A 13,486-nucleotide genomic window follows, 5' to 3' on the forward strand; every position below is an offset into this window, starting at 1 on the left:
TAATGCTGATCTGAGTAGTAATGCTGATCTGAGTGGCACTGCTGATCTGAGTGGTAATGCTGATCTGAGTGGTACTGCTGATCTGAGTGGTAATGCTGTTCTGAGTGGTACTGCTGATCTGAGTAGTACTGCTGATCTGAGTAGTACTGCTTATCTGAGTAGTAATGCTGATCTGAGTGGCACTGCTGATCTGAGTGGTAATGCTGATCTGAGTGGTACTGCTGATCTGAGTAGTACTGCTGATCTGAGTAGTACTGCTGATCTGAGTAGTACTGCTGATCTGAGTAGTAATGCTGATCTGAGTGGCACTGCTGATCTGAGTGGTACTGCTGATCTGAGTGGTAATGCTGGTCTGAGTGGTACTGCTGATCTGAGTGGTAATGCTGATCTGAGTGATACTGCTTATCTGAGTGGTAATGCTGATCTGAGTGATACTGCTTATCTGAGTGGTAATGCTGATCTGAGTAGTACTGCTGATCTGAGTGGTAATGCTGATCTGAGTAGTACTGCTGATCTGAGTGGTACTGCTGATCTGAGTAGTACTGCTGATCTGAGTGGTAATGCTGATCTGAGTGGTAATGCTGATCTGAGTAGTACTGCTGATCTGAGTAGTACTGCTGATCTGAGTAGTACTGCTGATCTGAGTAGTAATGCTGATCTGAGTGGTACTGCTGATCTGAGTAGTACTGCTGATCTGAGTAGTACTGCTTATCTGAGTGGTAATGCTGATCTGAGTAGTACTGCTGATCTGAGTGGTAATGCTGATCTGAGTAGTACTGCTGATCTGAGTGGTAATGCTGATCTGAGTAGTACTGCTGATCTGAGTAGTACTGCTGATCTGAGTGGTAATGCTGATCTGAGTAGTACTGCTGATCTGAGTGGTACCGCTGATCTGAGTAGTACTGCTGATCTGAGTAGTACTGCTTATCTGAGTGGTAATGCTGATCTGAGTAGTACTGCTGATCTGAGTGGTAATGCTGATCTGAGTAGTACTGCTGATCTGAGTAGTAATGCTTATCTGAGTAGTAATGCTGATCTGAGTAGTAATGCTGATCTGAGTGGTACTGCTGATCTGAGTAGTACTGCTGATCTGAGTGGTAATGCTGATCTGAGTGGTACTGCTGATCTGAGTAGTACTGCTGATCTGAGTAGTACTGCTGATCTGAGTGGTACTGCTGATCTGAGTGGTACTGCTGATCTGAGTGGTACTGCTGATCTGAGTGGTACTGCTGATCTGAGTAGTAATGCTGATCTGAGTGGTACTGCTGATCTGAGTAGTAATGCTGATCTGAGTAGTACTGCTGATCTGAGTAGTACTGCTGATCTGAGTAGTACTGCTGATCTGAGTAGTAATGCTGATCTGAGTGGTACTGCTTATCTGAGTAGTAATGCTGATCTGAGTGGTACTGCTGATCTGAGTGGTACTGCTGATCTGAGTAGTACTGCTGATCTGAGTAGTAATGCTGATCTGAGTAGTAATGCTTATCTGAGTAGTAATGCTGATCTGAGTGGTACTGCTGATATGAGTGGTACTGCTGATCTGAGTAGTACTGCTGATCTGAGTAGTAATGCTGATCTGAGTAGTAATGCTTATCTGAGTAGTCATGCTGATCTGAGTGGTACTGCTGATCTGAGTGGTACTGCTGATCTGAGTAGTACTGCTGATCTGAGTAGTAATGCTGATCTGAGTAGTAATGCTTATCTGAGTGGTAATGCTGATCTGAGTGGTACTGCTGATATGAGTGGCACCTGACATGAAAGCTTTTATAATATCATGGCTCACTGCTTGTTTGGACTGAATTGGATTGGATTTGAGTCACGTGTGTGAGCAAGGTTTTATTTCTGTTCCCACTTGAAGCAATTTCCTCTTCCTCGGGGTCGCGGTGGGTGTAAATTTGACGGCAGAGGTTCCTGTAGCTAATTGTGTTAAAGTGAGAACAGCCTTTGGTTTGTGCCACGTCCCTCTCATAGCTGACAGGGTGGCTCTTTATCCACTTTCTCACCAATAAAGAATCCATCACCATCAACAAGCCTGTCTCTAGGCCATTCAGCTGAAACGCCCCACCACAAGAGGGGACTGACGTTAATGGTCATTTTAATTAATAATAAATGAATGTAATTTGTATCGGATTTCACGCCGCGATACAAGGGACTAGCCAAACTCATTTAAGGGATGTATTATTGGTGATGATGACTGGAAAGGCATTTAAATAAAGCATTACTGCATAGCAGGATAAGTTAATGAGTCAATCAGGCATGGTACACATAGCGTTTGATAGAGGAGCAGAGAAGCACTCCTCACTCATTGGAGAGAGGCACACTTTCTCTAATGGCTGCCTTCTCATTGGGAATGGGGGGGAGACAAGATCTACGCCAAGCGAAATCAATCCCAGCTATTTGAGGCAGGTTTTAAAATAACTTTTTTTCTCCAAATTATGATTAGCCTGTTGAGTAGCATTCGTAATGAATTAAAATTAACATGCGTGAAGCATTTGTCAGTTACTGATGTGACATAAGGCAAATAGTCATTCGGATTGTGTATCATACTTGTTTCTCACATCTCATTGTCGGAGTGAAATCCCATTCCATTGATTAGTTGCTGTTTGAGACACTTGATTCGTTGTTTGTTGAGCTGTTCCCATAAGATTTCTACTATATACAGTAGATATGTGTGGTACTTTCCTTCATAGTTAAGTCATTGTTGCCTTTAAGGATACAGTCATTATGGACTATAATATCCCTTTCAGACATTTTAGTCACTTACAGGAGGAGTTAGGGTTAAGTGCCTTGCTCAAGGGCACATGAACACATTTTTCACCTAGTCTGGTCAGGGATTCGAACCAGCGATCTTTCGGTTACTGGCCCAACGCTTTTAACCAAGATACGGCCTCTACAGGCAGAATTCTTCAGCCTGGCTTGAACCAGGTAGCCCAACACTGGAACACTAACATGCGGGTAGTCTACAGTGAATACACAGTCCCACTATTTAACCATGGCTGCTTTTTTTATACCAGCTTTCTGGAATATCTGAAAGGGGTAGGGGTAAAAAAACAAAAACATTAAAACCCACCAAAAGACCTAGTCATGATTCCTGCATTTTCCCAGACCCTGTAACCAAAATACAGGTTTCCTGTCACGATCGTCGTAATGAGCAGACCAAGGCACAGTGTGATTGAAGATCCACATCTTTATTACGGTGAAACTTTAAACAATAAACCAATAACAAAATGTGAAAATAGTGGTGCACAAACACAAAACAATATCCCATAAACACAGGCGGGAAAAATGGCTACCTAAATATGATCCCCAATTAGAGGCAACGATTACCAGCTGCCTCTAATTGGGAACCATACAAAACACCAACATAGAAATATTGAGCTAGAACACCCCCCTTGTCACTCCCTGACCAACGACACCATAGAGAACCTAGGGCTCTCTATGGTCAGGGTGTGACATTTCCGGTCTGTGTGAATGGTTCTTAAAAACAGTGGTAAACAAGGGTCTGTTTGAAAAGGGGTCATGTAAACATTGCCTTATATATTTTTTGCCATGTACCTGCTATTTATTTCTATCTCCTACTGTATGTTCATAATGGGGATGATGATGATGATGATAATGGCTTATCATAATTAGATGCTGATGATTATAATGGATTTATAATGTGGCTTAAACCCATTTGTAGGTCCCTCTGTCTTCCTTACTGTCTCCTGACCCCCTCCTGACCCCTTCCGGGATGAGGCTAAACTTCACTACTCATTATCTTCAGTCCCACTGACAGTAAACAGTCAGACAGTGGTTATTTTCTATTGGGCTTTGCTGTTAGTTCTGGTTGTCTGGGATGCTGTCCTTCCTGTTATAGAGCAGACACATTTCCCAGAAGTTATAATGCCTAGTGTGTGCCTATTGCCCTCATCTGTTCACCCTCAAGGTTTAATGCACTCCCCCCCCCCTCTCCTTTTTACTCTCCCTCCCTCTCTCGCTGGAGCTGATTCTCCAGCTTTATAACACACTCTCTTCCCCCTCTCCTTTTACTCTCCCTCCCTCTCTCTCTGGAGCTGATTCTCCAGCTTTATAACACACTCTCTCCCCCCCCTCTCCTTTTTACTCTCCCTCCCTCTCTCTCTGGAGCTGATTCTCCAGCTTTATAACACTCTCTCTTCCCCCCTCTCCTTTTTACTCTCCCCCTCTCTCTCTGGAGCTGATTCTCCAGCTTTATAACACTCTCTCTTCCCCCCCCTCCTTTTTACTCTCCCTCCCTCTCTCTCTGGAGCTGATTCTCCAGCTTTATAACACTCTCTCTTTCTCCTAGCTGCAGTATTCTCCCTCTCCTTTGCACTCTTACATATGACTTTTCCCTCTCTCTCTCTCTCTCTCTCTCTCTCTCTCTCTCTCTCTCTCTCTCTCTCTCAGAATGCATAAGGTCCCAGTCACAGCCAGCATGAAAGGCAGGCAGAGAAAGTGAGAAGGGAGGTAGAGATTCACATCGTATCATAGTTTCATAATTGCCACCAATGGGAAGTGCATTAGCAACAGTTAGAGACAGTTAAAGGCAAATGTACAGGGGTAAAAAAAATAAAGGGTGGCCTTTTTGTGAAGCAGGTTGTCTAAGCTCTGTCGACTATACTAGTCATTTCTACGCCGTAGCTGTGGGGATGGGTGAAGTAATGCACATTATCTCCGTCAGTCAATGTGCTGCGTTTTTCATCTGATGTTGTCAGCTAAAAGCTTGAGCTGCTTTCATTGTTCATGGCTGGGACTTTAAGTTGTATTTTACTCCTCAGTTACGCACAATTAATCTAATAGGAAAATAACTTTTTTTATTTAAGATGGGATCTTCTGTATTTCAACTGAGTGCGTTTTACACTTCATGGGTAAATGAGCCATGGTCTACTTATCATTGCTGATGATCTTCTTACGACTCATTTTGTTTTTGAATCGTACAACTGTGTGCACCTTACGTTCAAGCTAAAAGTCATCACAATTGGATAATACCCCCATGATGTCTAGTGTGTCTATCTGTGTGTTATACAGACAGACACCGGGCAATAGTTTGGCCGCTGAGCAAGGCAGTTAACCCACTGTTCCCCGGTGGTGGAAGACGTGGATGTCGATTAAGGCAGCCCCCCCTTCCTGCACCTCTCTGATTCAGAGGGGTGGGGTTAAATGCGGAAGACACATTTCAGTTGAATGCTTTCAGTTGTGCAACTGACTAGGTATCCAGCTTTCACTTTCCCAATAACATGAGGTACTGTCTGCCATGAAACACCATTTACTGACACCACTCTGTCAGTATGCACCTTTTACCATCTTCCACATGACCATTAATACCATTAGTTGCAGTTACGGTGGTCAGTTTGGCCATAAACATGTACTTGTATCACCCTAATGTTTGCGGTACTTTGGTGAACATCACAGGCAAACATTTGATGTCTCCACAAACATACAAATTCAATCAGAATCCATTGACGTTGCACCGTGATCTCAGTCCCACCCGCATCCATTGACTCCCCCCAGCAGTGGACTTAGTAACATTGCTTCTTCTCTGCTCACAGCTCTTACCGGGTGGATAAAATGAACAGTGACGTGCGGAACTACATCACCAATTTTGCTGCAGACTTAAGGTGAGTACAAGCACAGTGTTCTCCCTCTCTTTCTCCTACCCCCCCTCGCTCTCACTCTCTGGTGCTGCCATGTTGCGGTGGTCAGGCTGAAAAGCCAGCTGGCACTGAGCCCCGCTGACAGACTCAATATGGACACCTTGTACAGCAAACACTCACTCCTAGTCAATGGCAAGTCAGCCAGGCCAATCTCCTTGCCGCCAAGCCATATAGCATCGTAGAACACAACGGAGGCTCTGTCTAACCTACATGGGCTCTTAGCTATATTGACAGCATGGATTTGGTTCATTCTTTAACTGAATGTATCAGTGGTAGCTGGTCTTGACCAGTGACTAATCTCTGTTTTTAATAGTATATTAGTAAGTTTAACTGAGCCTCTGCACCTGAATCCGCTTGTTTCCTAGGCTCATCCCTGGATGTCGTCTCACTCAGGGATAACCTGCCATACAGTGTGTGAATGATTGATATGGTCTATGAACACTGTATACTGTACATGTATTAGGTCCATCTCTGATAGTTCTTGAGGGAGTGGCAGGATTTTAATCACACTGGCTTTAGTCACACTAAAAAATACACATTTTTCTTCCTTTACACAAAGTCTAGAAAACGGCTTACTCGTCCCTATCTGACATTAGGTGTACTTATTTTGTATTCCTATGCTTTCTCCACCTACCTGTTCTCTTTCCATCTCTTCCTCCATCTGTCTCTTTGCACTTAACATGTCATTTCTGGTTGAAAATGCTAGCAGTTCTAGTCCAACCTCTCTCTGACTCCGTGAGTAAAGGCTATGTTGCCCTTCTGGGGAAGCACATTTAATTGACCTGGCTGACTCTCCTGCTCTCTCAGAAATTCTTGCTCTGCTTGCTAACTAGCTCCTAATTAGCATTTACCTAATCTTCAAGCATTGATTGAATGTTTCAGCACAATAGCAAATCGAATTGCAATTTCGGGGACACTGTTGAGCACAGCAATGGTTTAGTGGGGTGAGGAAGATACCCCTCTCCTGTGGAATGCAATGTCATAATCAGTCTGCCATGAAGTTAATAACACGTTTTTTCCTCCTTTTTAACAACTGTGTCAAATGACTTTTTTATTAGTCAAACTATTAAGCTCATTTCTACGGCACCTTGATGACTATTGTCTTTATTTCTCTCTGTGTTTGTCTCTGTCGCTGTCTCTCTCTCTGTCGTTTCTCTCTCGCGCTCTCTCTCCATTCAGTCAGAACTACCACTTGCAGGCCTCAAGAGACATGCACCCCCACCACCACAGCATGGCCCTGGAGCCCTCCACCAACTACAACTCCCAGCAGCCACCTCTCCCAGCAGCCCAGTTCCGCTCCAGGAACCAGAGCTACATGCGGGCGGTCAGCACTCTCAGCCAGGCCAGCTGTGTTAGCCAGGTCAGCCAGGTGAGTCTCTGGCCTATAACAATGATATGTCCAGGATATTGTCATTGTCTTATGTCAGATATCGTGGTGGCCATCTGCCCTGACTCTGGCTCCTGGATTTCGCGTTCTTTCTCTCTTCCTTTATTCAATGCTGTCTTTAACCTCCCTTAGATTCAGGTACTTTGATCTTATACCATGGCATTGTTGAATACTCGTTTCTGATTGGCTAGAAGGGCATTTTAGAATAGACATTAAATCCATTTTAATGTGTACAAGCCAAATGGAGTATGTTATGTCTCTGGTTTATATTCATTTAAGATCTAAATCTCTCTCTTAAAGTCGGGGTGTATTGATTTGTCCCAAGTCTTAAAAGCTCAACCTCTCTCCCCCTAATTCCCTGGGTCTATCTCTGCCTCCACGGAACCTTGCTGAGGTTATTACAAGATAATACATCTTTCAATAGAACAGGATCCTTATCTCTGATTTTAAAGATTGCCAAATAGCAATGGCGAGATAGAATCAGACCATTTCATTTTCCCTAAATTGATATCTTTAAATCGCAAGATGCATATCTGTCTGAGGATAATAAGATTGCCAAATAATGGTTCTGTCGAGGTCAGGACTCACATTCTCTCAGGGGATCCAGAGGGAACTAACACTCATACAGTATGCTATGCCACTACAGAATGTGACCTTGAATTCCTCCAATCCTTTAAAAATGTCATCATAGATCTAGCTTACAGAATGCATAATGTGAGCTACTGCGGCAAACTGAAGAAACTGAGAAAAACAACAACAAGCAAAGAACATTGTCCTGCTGAGCAACTCATAGGCTTGACATTTCACAAAGCAATTACGTATCAAGAAAATGTTCAAATTAAACCCGAATTTGAACAATACAATTTTGTTTACCTCTCTGCAGACGCTATCCTTTTCAAACATTTGCTCTCCTGGCAATTAGTTGACACCCATTTCAAGCAAACACTTTTCTATTAAGTGGAAGAAAAGAACATAACTCCAAACTTTGTAAACAACCAATTAAGTTTTCCCACGACGGCAAAAACGAAAAGAAATAGAAAAATGTGAATTGAACCTTTCTCTCCCTGTTGTTCTCTCCTGCAGGTGAGTGAGACAGATATAAACGGTCAGTTTGAGTCCGTATGTGAGTCGGTGTTCAGTGAGGTGGAATCCCAGGCTGTGGAGGCTCTGGACCTGCCCGGCTGTTTCCGGACACGGAGCCACAGCTACCTGAGGGCCATCCAGGCTGGCTACTCCCAGGATGATGACTGCATCCCCACCTTGACCTCCTCCACTGTCACCTCCACCATCAGGTCCACCACAGGTAAGACCAATAGGGAAGGAGGGGACTGCAGCGCATAGACAGACACCACACATAAAGTATACAGTAGTGTATGGACAATTGATTAAGATGACAGCTCGTATCCAAAGTGGATGATATGTGTAAATAGCCATGCAAAGTAATCCTTATACATACATTTAGACAGTTACCACTTGTAAATATCAAAATGTTGTATCAAGTGAGAGTGATGAAGTTAAGAGCATGCACATGAGATTTCTTGTGATGCTCTGCCCTTGAAATGCTTTATGAAATGGCTTCATACGTTTGCATGAATCACTTTTACATATTTCCTGATTGTTGATATAAAAATTGTATTCAAGTACAGTTTATGAGTTGCTTTGAGCCAATCCATCATATTGCATTTTCAATACAGTAATTCATATCTTCATTCATCATTCATATCAGAGAGTAAAGTGATGAACCCTATTGAAATCATTCTGCAGGTACATGAAGTGAACGTTATATCATGAGACCTTTTCAGATTAAGGCAATGATGGATTTTATTCTCCCTTAGGTTTTTCTTTTACTAGATGGATTTGTTCGCCTTGAGCACAATCTGACTCTAAACCTCATTTCATGATAAGCCACAGGTGCTTTGGGTGTGTTCTCAGCTTGACTGACACTCTGGGGCAGGGGGAAAAGGGCTTCAACTCCAGAGTCTTCATGACTGAATGGGTTTACCACAACTTTATCTACCTGTACTTACAAACCACAAAGTGATGGACACACCATGTGCTTTGAGTTTTCTCTCCCACAGATTCTACAGTTCAGTTCCTACAGATGTGGTGGGTAATAACTGCGCTGGACAACAAAATTGAGGTCACAAAAATTATATATTTTTTTAGTGTGAAATAAAATAAACTGTGAGTGTGACACTGAGTGACTAAAAAACACTTTGGCAAACGGTCCCCTAAGGTCACCTGCTTCGCCAGAGGAGAAATAGTAGGCATGCTATTGTTTTCCATTCCTGGATCTGCACAAACACAACAAGAAGATCAACGGTTTTTCAGTTGTACCCATTCTTTCTGCCGTGCAGTTCTACCAATGATATATGGGAAGGGTCAGAGAAGGTGTGGCCATCTGGAGAATTGTGCTTTTGATAGACTTTTTCCAGGTTATTTACACTGCTTTCTCAACAAACTAAAACGGCATCTTAAAATGTGTAATTGCAATTTCATGTAATCTATGGTGTGGGGTGTGTCTGATGTCAGGAGTCTTTGGGTGATTGGATCTCCCCTCTGACTTCAGGTAAATAGGTTATACTGGACGTCATGAAATTCAATAGGGTTCATACTATACTTCCTGATAGAGGCGGGGATGTTCATCTTTGCTTCTTTCCAGTGCACAAAGTTACACCTGTGTCATATGTGGTCAATCTTCCAGAGGTTTTGAATACCATGCATACAGTAGGTTTTAACAGCGTCTTATTCTTTGTCATGTGTTTTTGGGGCTGTCTCTGTGCAGTGAAAAGATGAGAAGCATGATACAGGTTCATTTCAGATTGGGAAGGCAGTGTAAACCATCATCAGAAATATGAGTCAAAATGGGACTGTGAACATTTAGTTTATGTTCCTGAAGGTTTCCCTGTGTAGCATTGTAGATTCAAGCACATACTGTAATAATGATTTTTAGACACTAAAGATATGGGCCAATTTCAAGTCTTATTTTGACTCATACATTTCTTAACCTAAAAACTGCATGACTTGATTTCTGTGCTTTGTGGCTCTGATAGCACATTTTCTCCAGCTGCTCACACCTGTGGCCTGATGACATACTACACATATTTACGTTTGTCTTCCAGAGGGAAAATATACACAGGAAGCCACTAGCTTACCTGAGTACCAGGCCAGTGTACATCCAGACGTGGCAGGCACAGGCCCATTGGCCCATGACGATCTAGGCTGCCCTATCAGAAGAGACAGACTGTACCGCCAAGAGAGTTTCGGTGCTACAGCCAAACCTCAGTCTGGGCCCCCTGTTTCACCCAGACTGTTCAGGCCCCCTAAAGCTAGCGTCCAGGCCCCAGAGAGGCCCTCACCCAAAGCAATCCAGGCCAGTATCAAGGAGTCGGCACAATTGGCTGCAACCATCAGCATGCAGTGGAAGGAGGAAGTGTCGGCCATGCGTCGTGAGCTGTCTGATCTCAGGAGGGACCTGTGTACTGAGCTCAGGGCCTTCAATAGTAACTTCAACAGCTTCACGCAGCACTACAACACGTGGTCTCCACAGCCTGGGGCGTCTGGGGGAACAGGGGCTGCTGGGAAACAGACTAAAGTGGCTCAATTGTCAGTAGGGACGCAGGCCAGGAGCAAGGTGCTGGTGAGACAGAGCACGGCGGACGCAGCCGTCAACTGTCCTGAGGAGGGAGAGATGCAGGAGAAGCAGGCCATCGTGAGGCGCCGTCTTCCAAAACAGATCTCAATGGACCCAGCCATTCTAAGGCGCCCGGCATCGCTGTTTGTGGAGGGTTCTATCCCGATCACTCTAGATCCATTACTTGTGGATCCAGTCACCATGATCCAACCAGAATCAGTGCCAGTAAACTCATCAAACACTGTGGTTTGCCCAGAACCGCTAGACCAGAACACGAAGAGGCTATCAAAACTGATATCTCCTGACGGAGTCAGCATGAGCTCCTCAGAAGCACAGTCAGTGGATCCAGCCATTGAGGATCCCCTAGATTCAGAGCAGCTGTACCCAAAGGCTTTGCGCTCTCCAGATCCAGTGCCCACAGACGTAGCTAATGTGTACCTTGAAGAAACAGACAAGCTGGACCCAGTTAATCTGAACCCCTCAGATACAGAATCAATTGACTCAGTTAATGTGAAACCCCTAGTCCCAGAACCAAGAATTATGCACCTACCATATCCAGTACCTGTGGTTACTGTGTCACCACCACAAGAGTCAGACTCCGACTTGTCCGCATCAGATTCAGAATTTGTAGAAGATGATACTGTGCGCCAGCAAAATCCAATGTCTCAAGACCCAGTTGCTGTGTGTCTGCCAGACCCTGAACCATTAGACCCAGGCTCTATAGTCTCAACAGAGCCAGAGAGAAAACCACTGTCCCCTACAAATGTGTACTCATCAGAGAAACTTGATCAACACTCAGATACCATTTGCCCAACCGTCATAGTTAATCCAGAGAGCCCAACTGATTTAGAACCCCTGGATGTGTGTCTGGTCCCACCTGATTCAGAATCACAAGACCTAGCCACTGTCTGCTTTCCAGACCTCCCAGATCCAATCCCCTTAGATTTAGACATATTCTCATCGGAAATAGTAGTGCATGCATATCCAGTCACCATCGACTCATTTGATGAGTTTGATGACTCTCTGGAGCCAGAATGGCCACCTTGTCCAGAATCAGAGGACCAGGCCACTGATTGCCCATCTGATCCATTTATGGTCCATTTGGACTTAACCACCTTCAATTCCTCAGATGAATCTGATCTGGACTCAGTCTTCTTGGATCCGCCAGAACCTCTGGAGACCGTTAGTGTGAGTTCATCAGATCTCAGCCCAATCGCCATGTACACACCACCAGACCCAGTTTCTCTGAGCCCCCCCAGTCTGGACCAAACCTCTATATACCAAATGGAATCAGTGTCTGTGGACCCAGCTATGGAGTACCGATTAGATCAAATGCATGAATGCCTACCTACTGAGTTCCCTGAAGATCCAGAACCACAGGACCAAGTTACAATACATTCACCTGGTCTGTTCTCCTTCGGACTGGACAGTCCATTCACCCCAGACTCAGTAGACCTGGACTCAGCCACTATGTGCCACCCAGAGCTAGTCATCCTAGGCCTAGATCCACTACTATTATCACAAGACACAGCTAGCATTAGCTTGTCCCCATTTGAGATGGCACCCATGGAGCCAGAGGATGCCACAGGGGAAGCCACAGATACCTCTGGCATGGATGTCTTTGAGGACCCTGGAGATCCAGAGGGGGAGACAGCTCCTGACAACCCAGGGAAGTCTCACTGTGACCAGGCCTTTCTGTGGGACAGGTGGCAGCAGAAGACTCCCCAGTGGGAACCCCGGTCCATGAAGAGGAGTTCTAGTGTGGAGCTATGGAGTGGGAGATATGAGTACAACAGTGCTGAGATAACATACATGTCTCTGACACTCTGAACAGTAAGAAGAATGTAGCGGTGAATGTATCGGTAGCAGATTACAGCATGGGAACATTTAGTATTGATGTCCAAAGGCGGTGTATTTTCTGGGAATCATGGCCACGTAAAGCTCTGTATGAGTGTTTCCTATTGCATAGGATAACCCCCTGCCCATTAATGTGGTTTGACAATAACTGACTACATTAGTGGCAGCAACCACATAGTTGAATGGAATGCACCATAAGAATGTGATGAACAATCAAAGAAGTTGAATGTACATCAGACTTCGATTGCACTTGGCTTGAACTGATGGACCAAAGCATTCTGAACTGCTGTAAGCATTAGTGAACATTGACGTGAACTGTTCTTACGGTTCTTTAAGAGGACTAGTAATGAATGTATCATTTTTAATCAATGAGTCTGTCGTCTCTCACAAATGGCATTTACCACATGTTTTACCAAAGACTCTGTGAAGCTCTGTGGTAGACTAAATAGACTGCCCTTTGCTTATGGTTCTTGACAATCTTTGCTCTGACTGTGGATACATTGTTTTTCTGTGGATATATTGTTTTTCCATGACATATCTTGAGTTTTCTGTTCAATGTCACTCCGGAATGGAGCAAAGTAAATCTGGGAAGTTATCATATAACCATACATCCCAAAGACTGACTGTTGGATCATATGAGCGATTGGATTTACTCTATAGGAACAAACGGGAACCTCGGGAATTGACATTGTTCATAAAATCTGATTATGGAACAGAAGTACTCAGTAGCTGTTTGGACTGTTGGGAATACTTTCACTATATGTTTTGTACACGTGCAGAAACACACCACAGATACATATGCACACACACTTTAAAGACTATTTGAATCCACAAATCACATTACATTCAACAAGGATTCAAACATTTCAACGGTTTTCTGTATGCATGGACACTTAAAGATACAGAAAGCACCTTGTTCTCCAACAGCTAGGCTGCCCATAACAGCTGAAA

At 44.1% G+C, this 13,486-nt stretch overlaps 1 protein-coding gene across 1 annotated transcript in view; it reads left to right on the plus strand.

The window, feature by feature from the left end:
* LOC115138383 (disks large-associated protein 2-like) overlaps positions 1 to 13,486 on the plus strand; it is a 62,448-nt gene that overhangs the window by 22,359 nt on the left and 26,603 nt on the right. The window contains 3 exon segments of the mRNA XM_029675180.2: positions 5,553 to 5,621; positions 6,837 to 7,026; positions 8,128 to 8,347. Coding sequence (XP_029531040.2) covers positions 5,553 to 5,621; positions 6,837 to 7,026; positions 8,128 to 8,347 — 479 coding nt within the window.

Source organism: Oncorhynchus nerka, linkage group LG12 (genome assembly GCF_034236695.1).
Source record: "Oncorhynchus nerka isolate Pitt River linkage group LG12, Oner_Uvic_2.0, whole genome shotgun sequence".
In the NCBI taxonomy this organism is placed as follows: Eukaryota; Metazoa; Chordata; class Actinopteri; order Salmoniformes; family Salmonidae; genus Oncorhynchus; species Oncorhynchus nerka.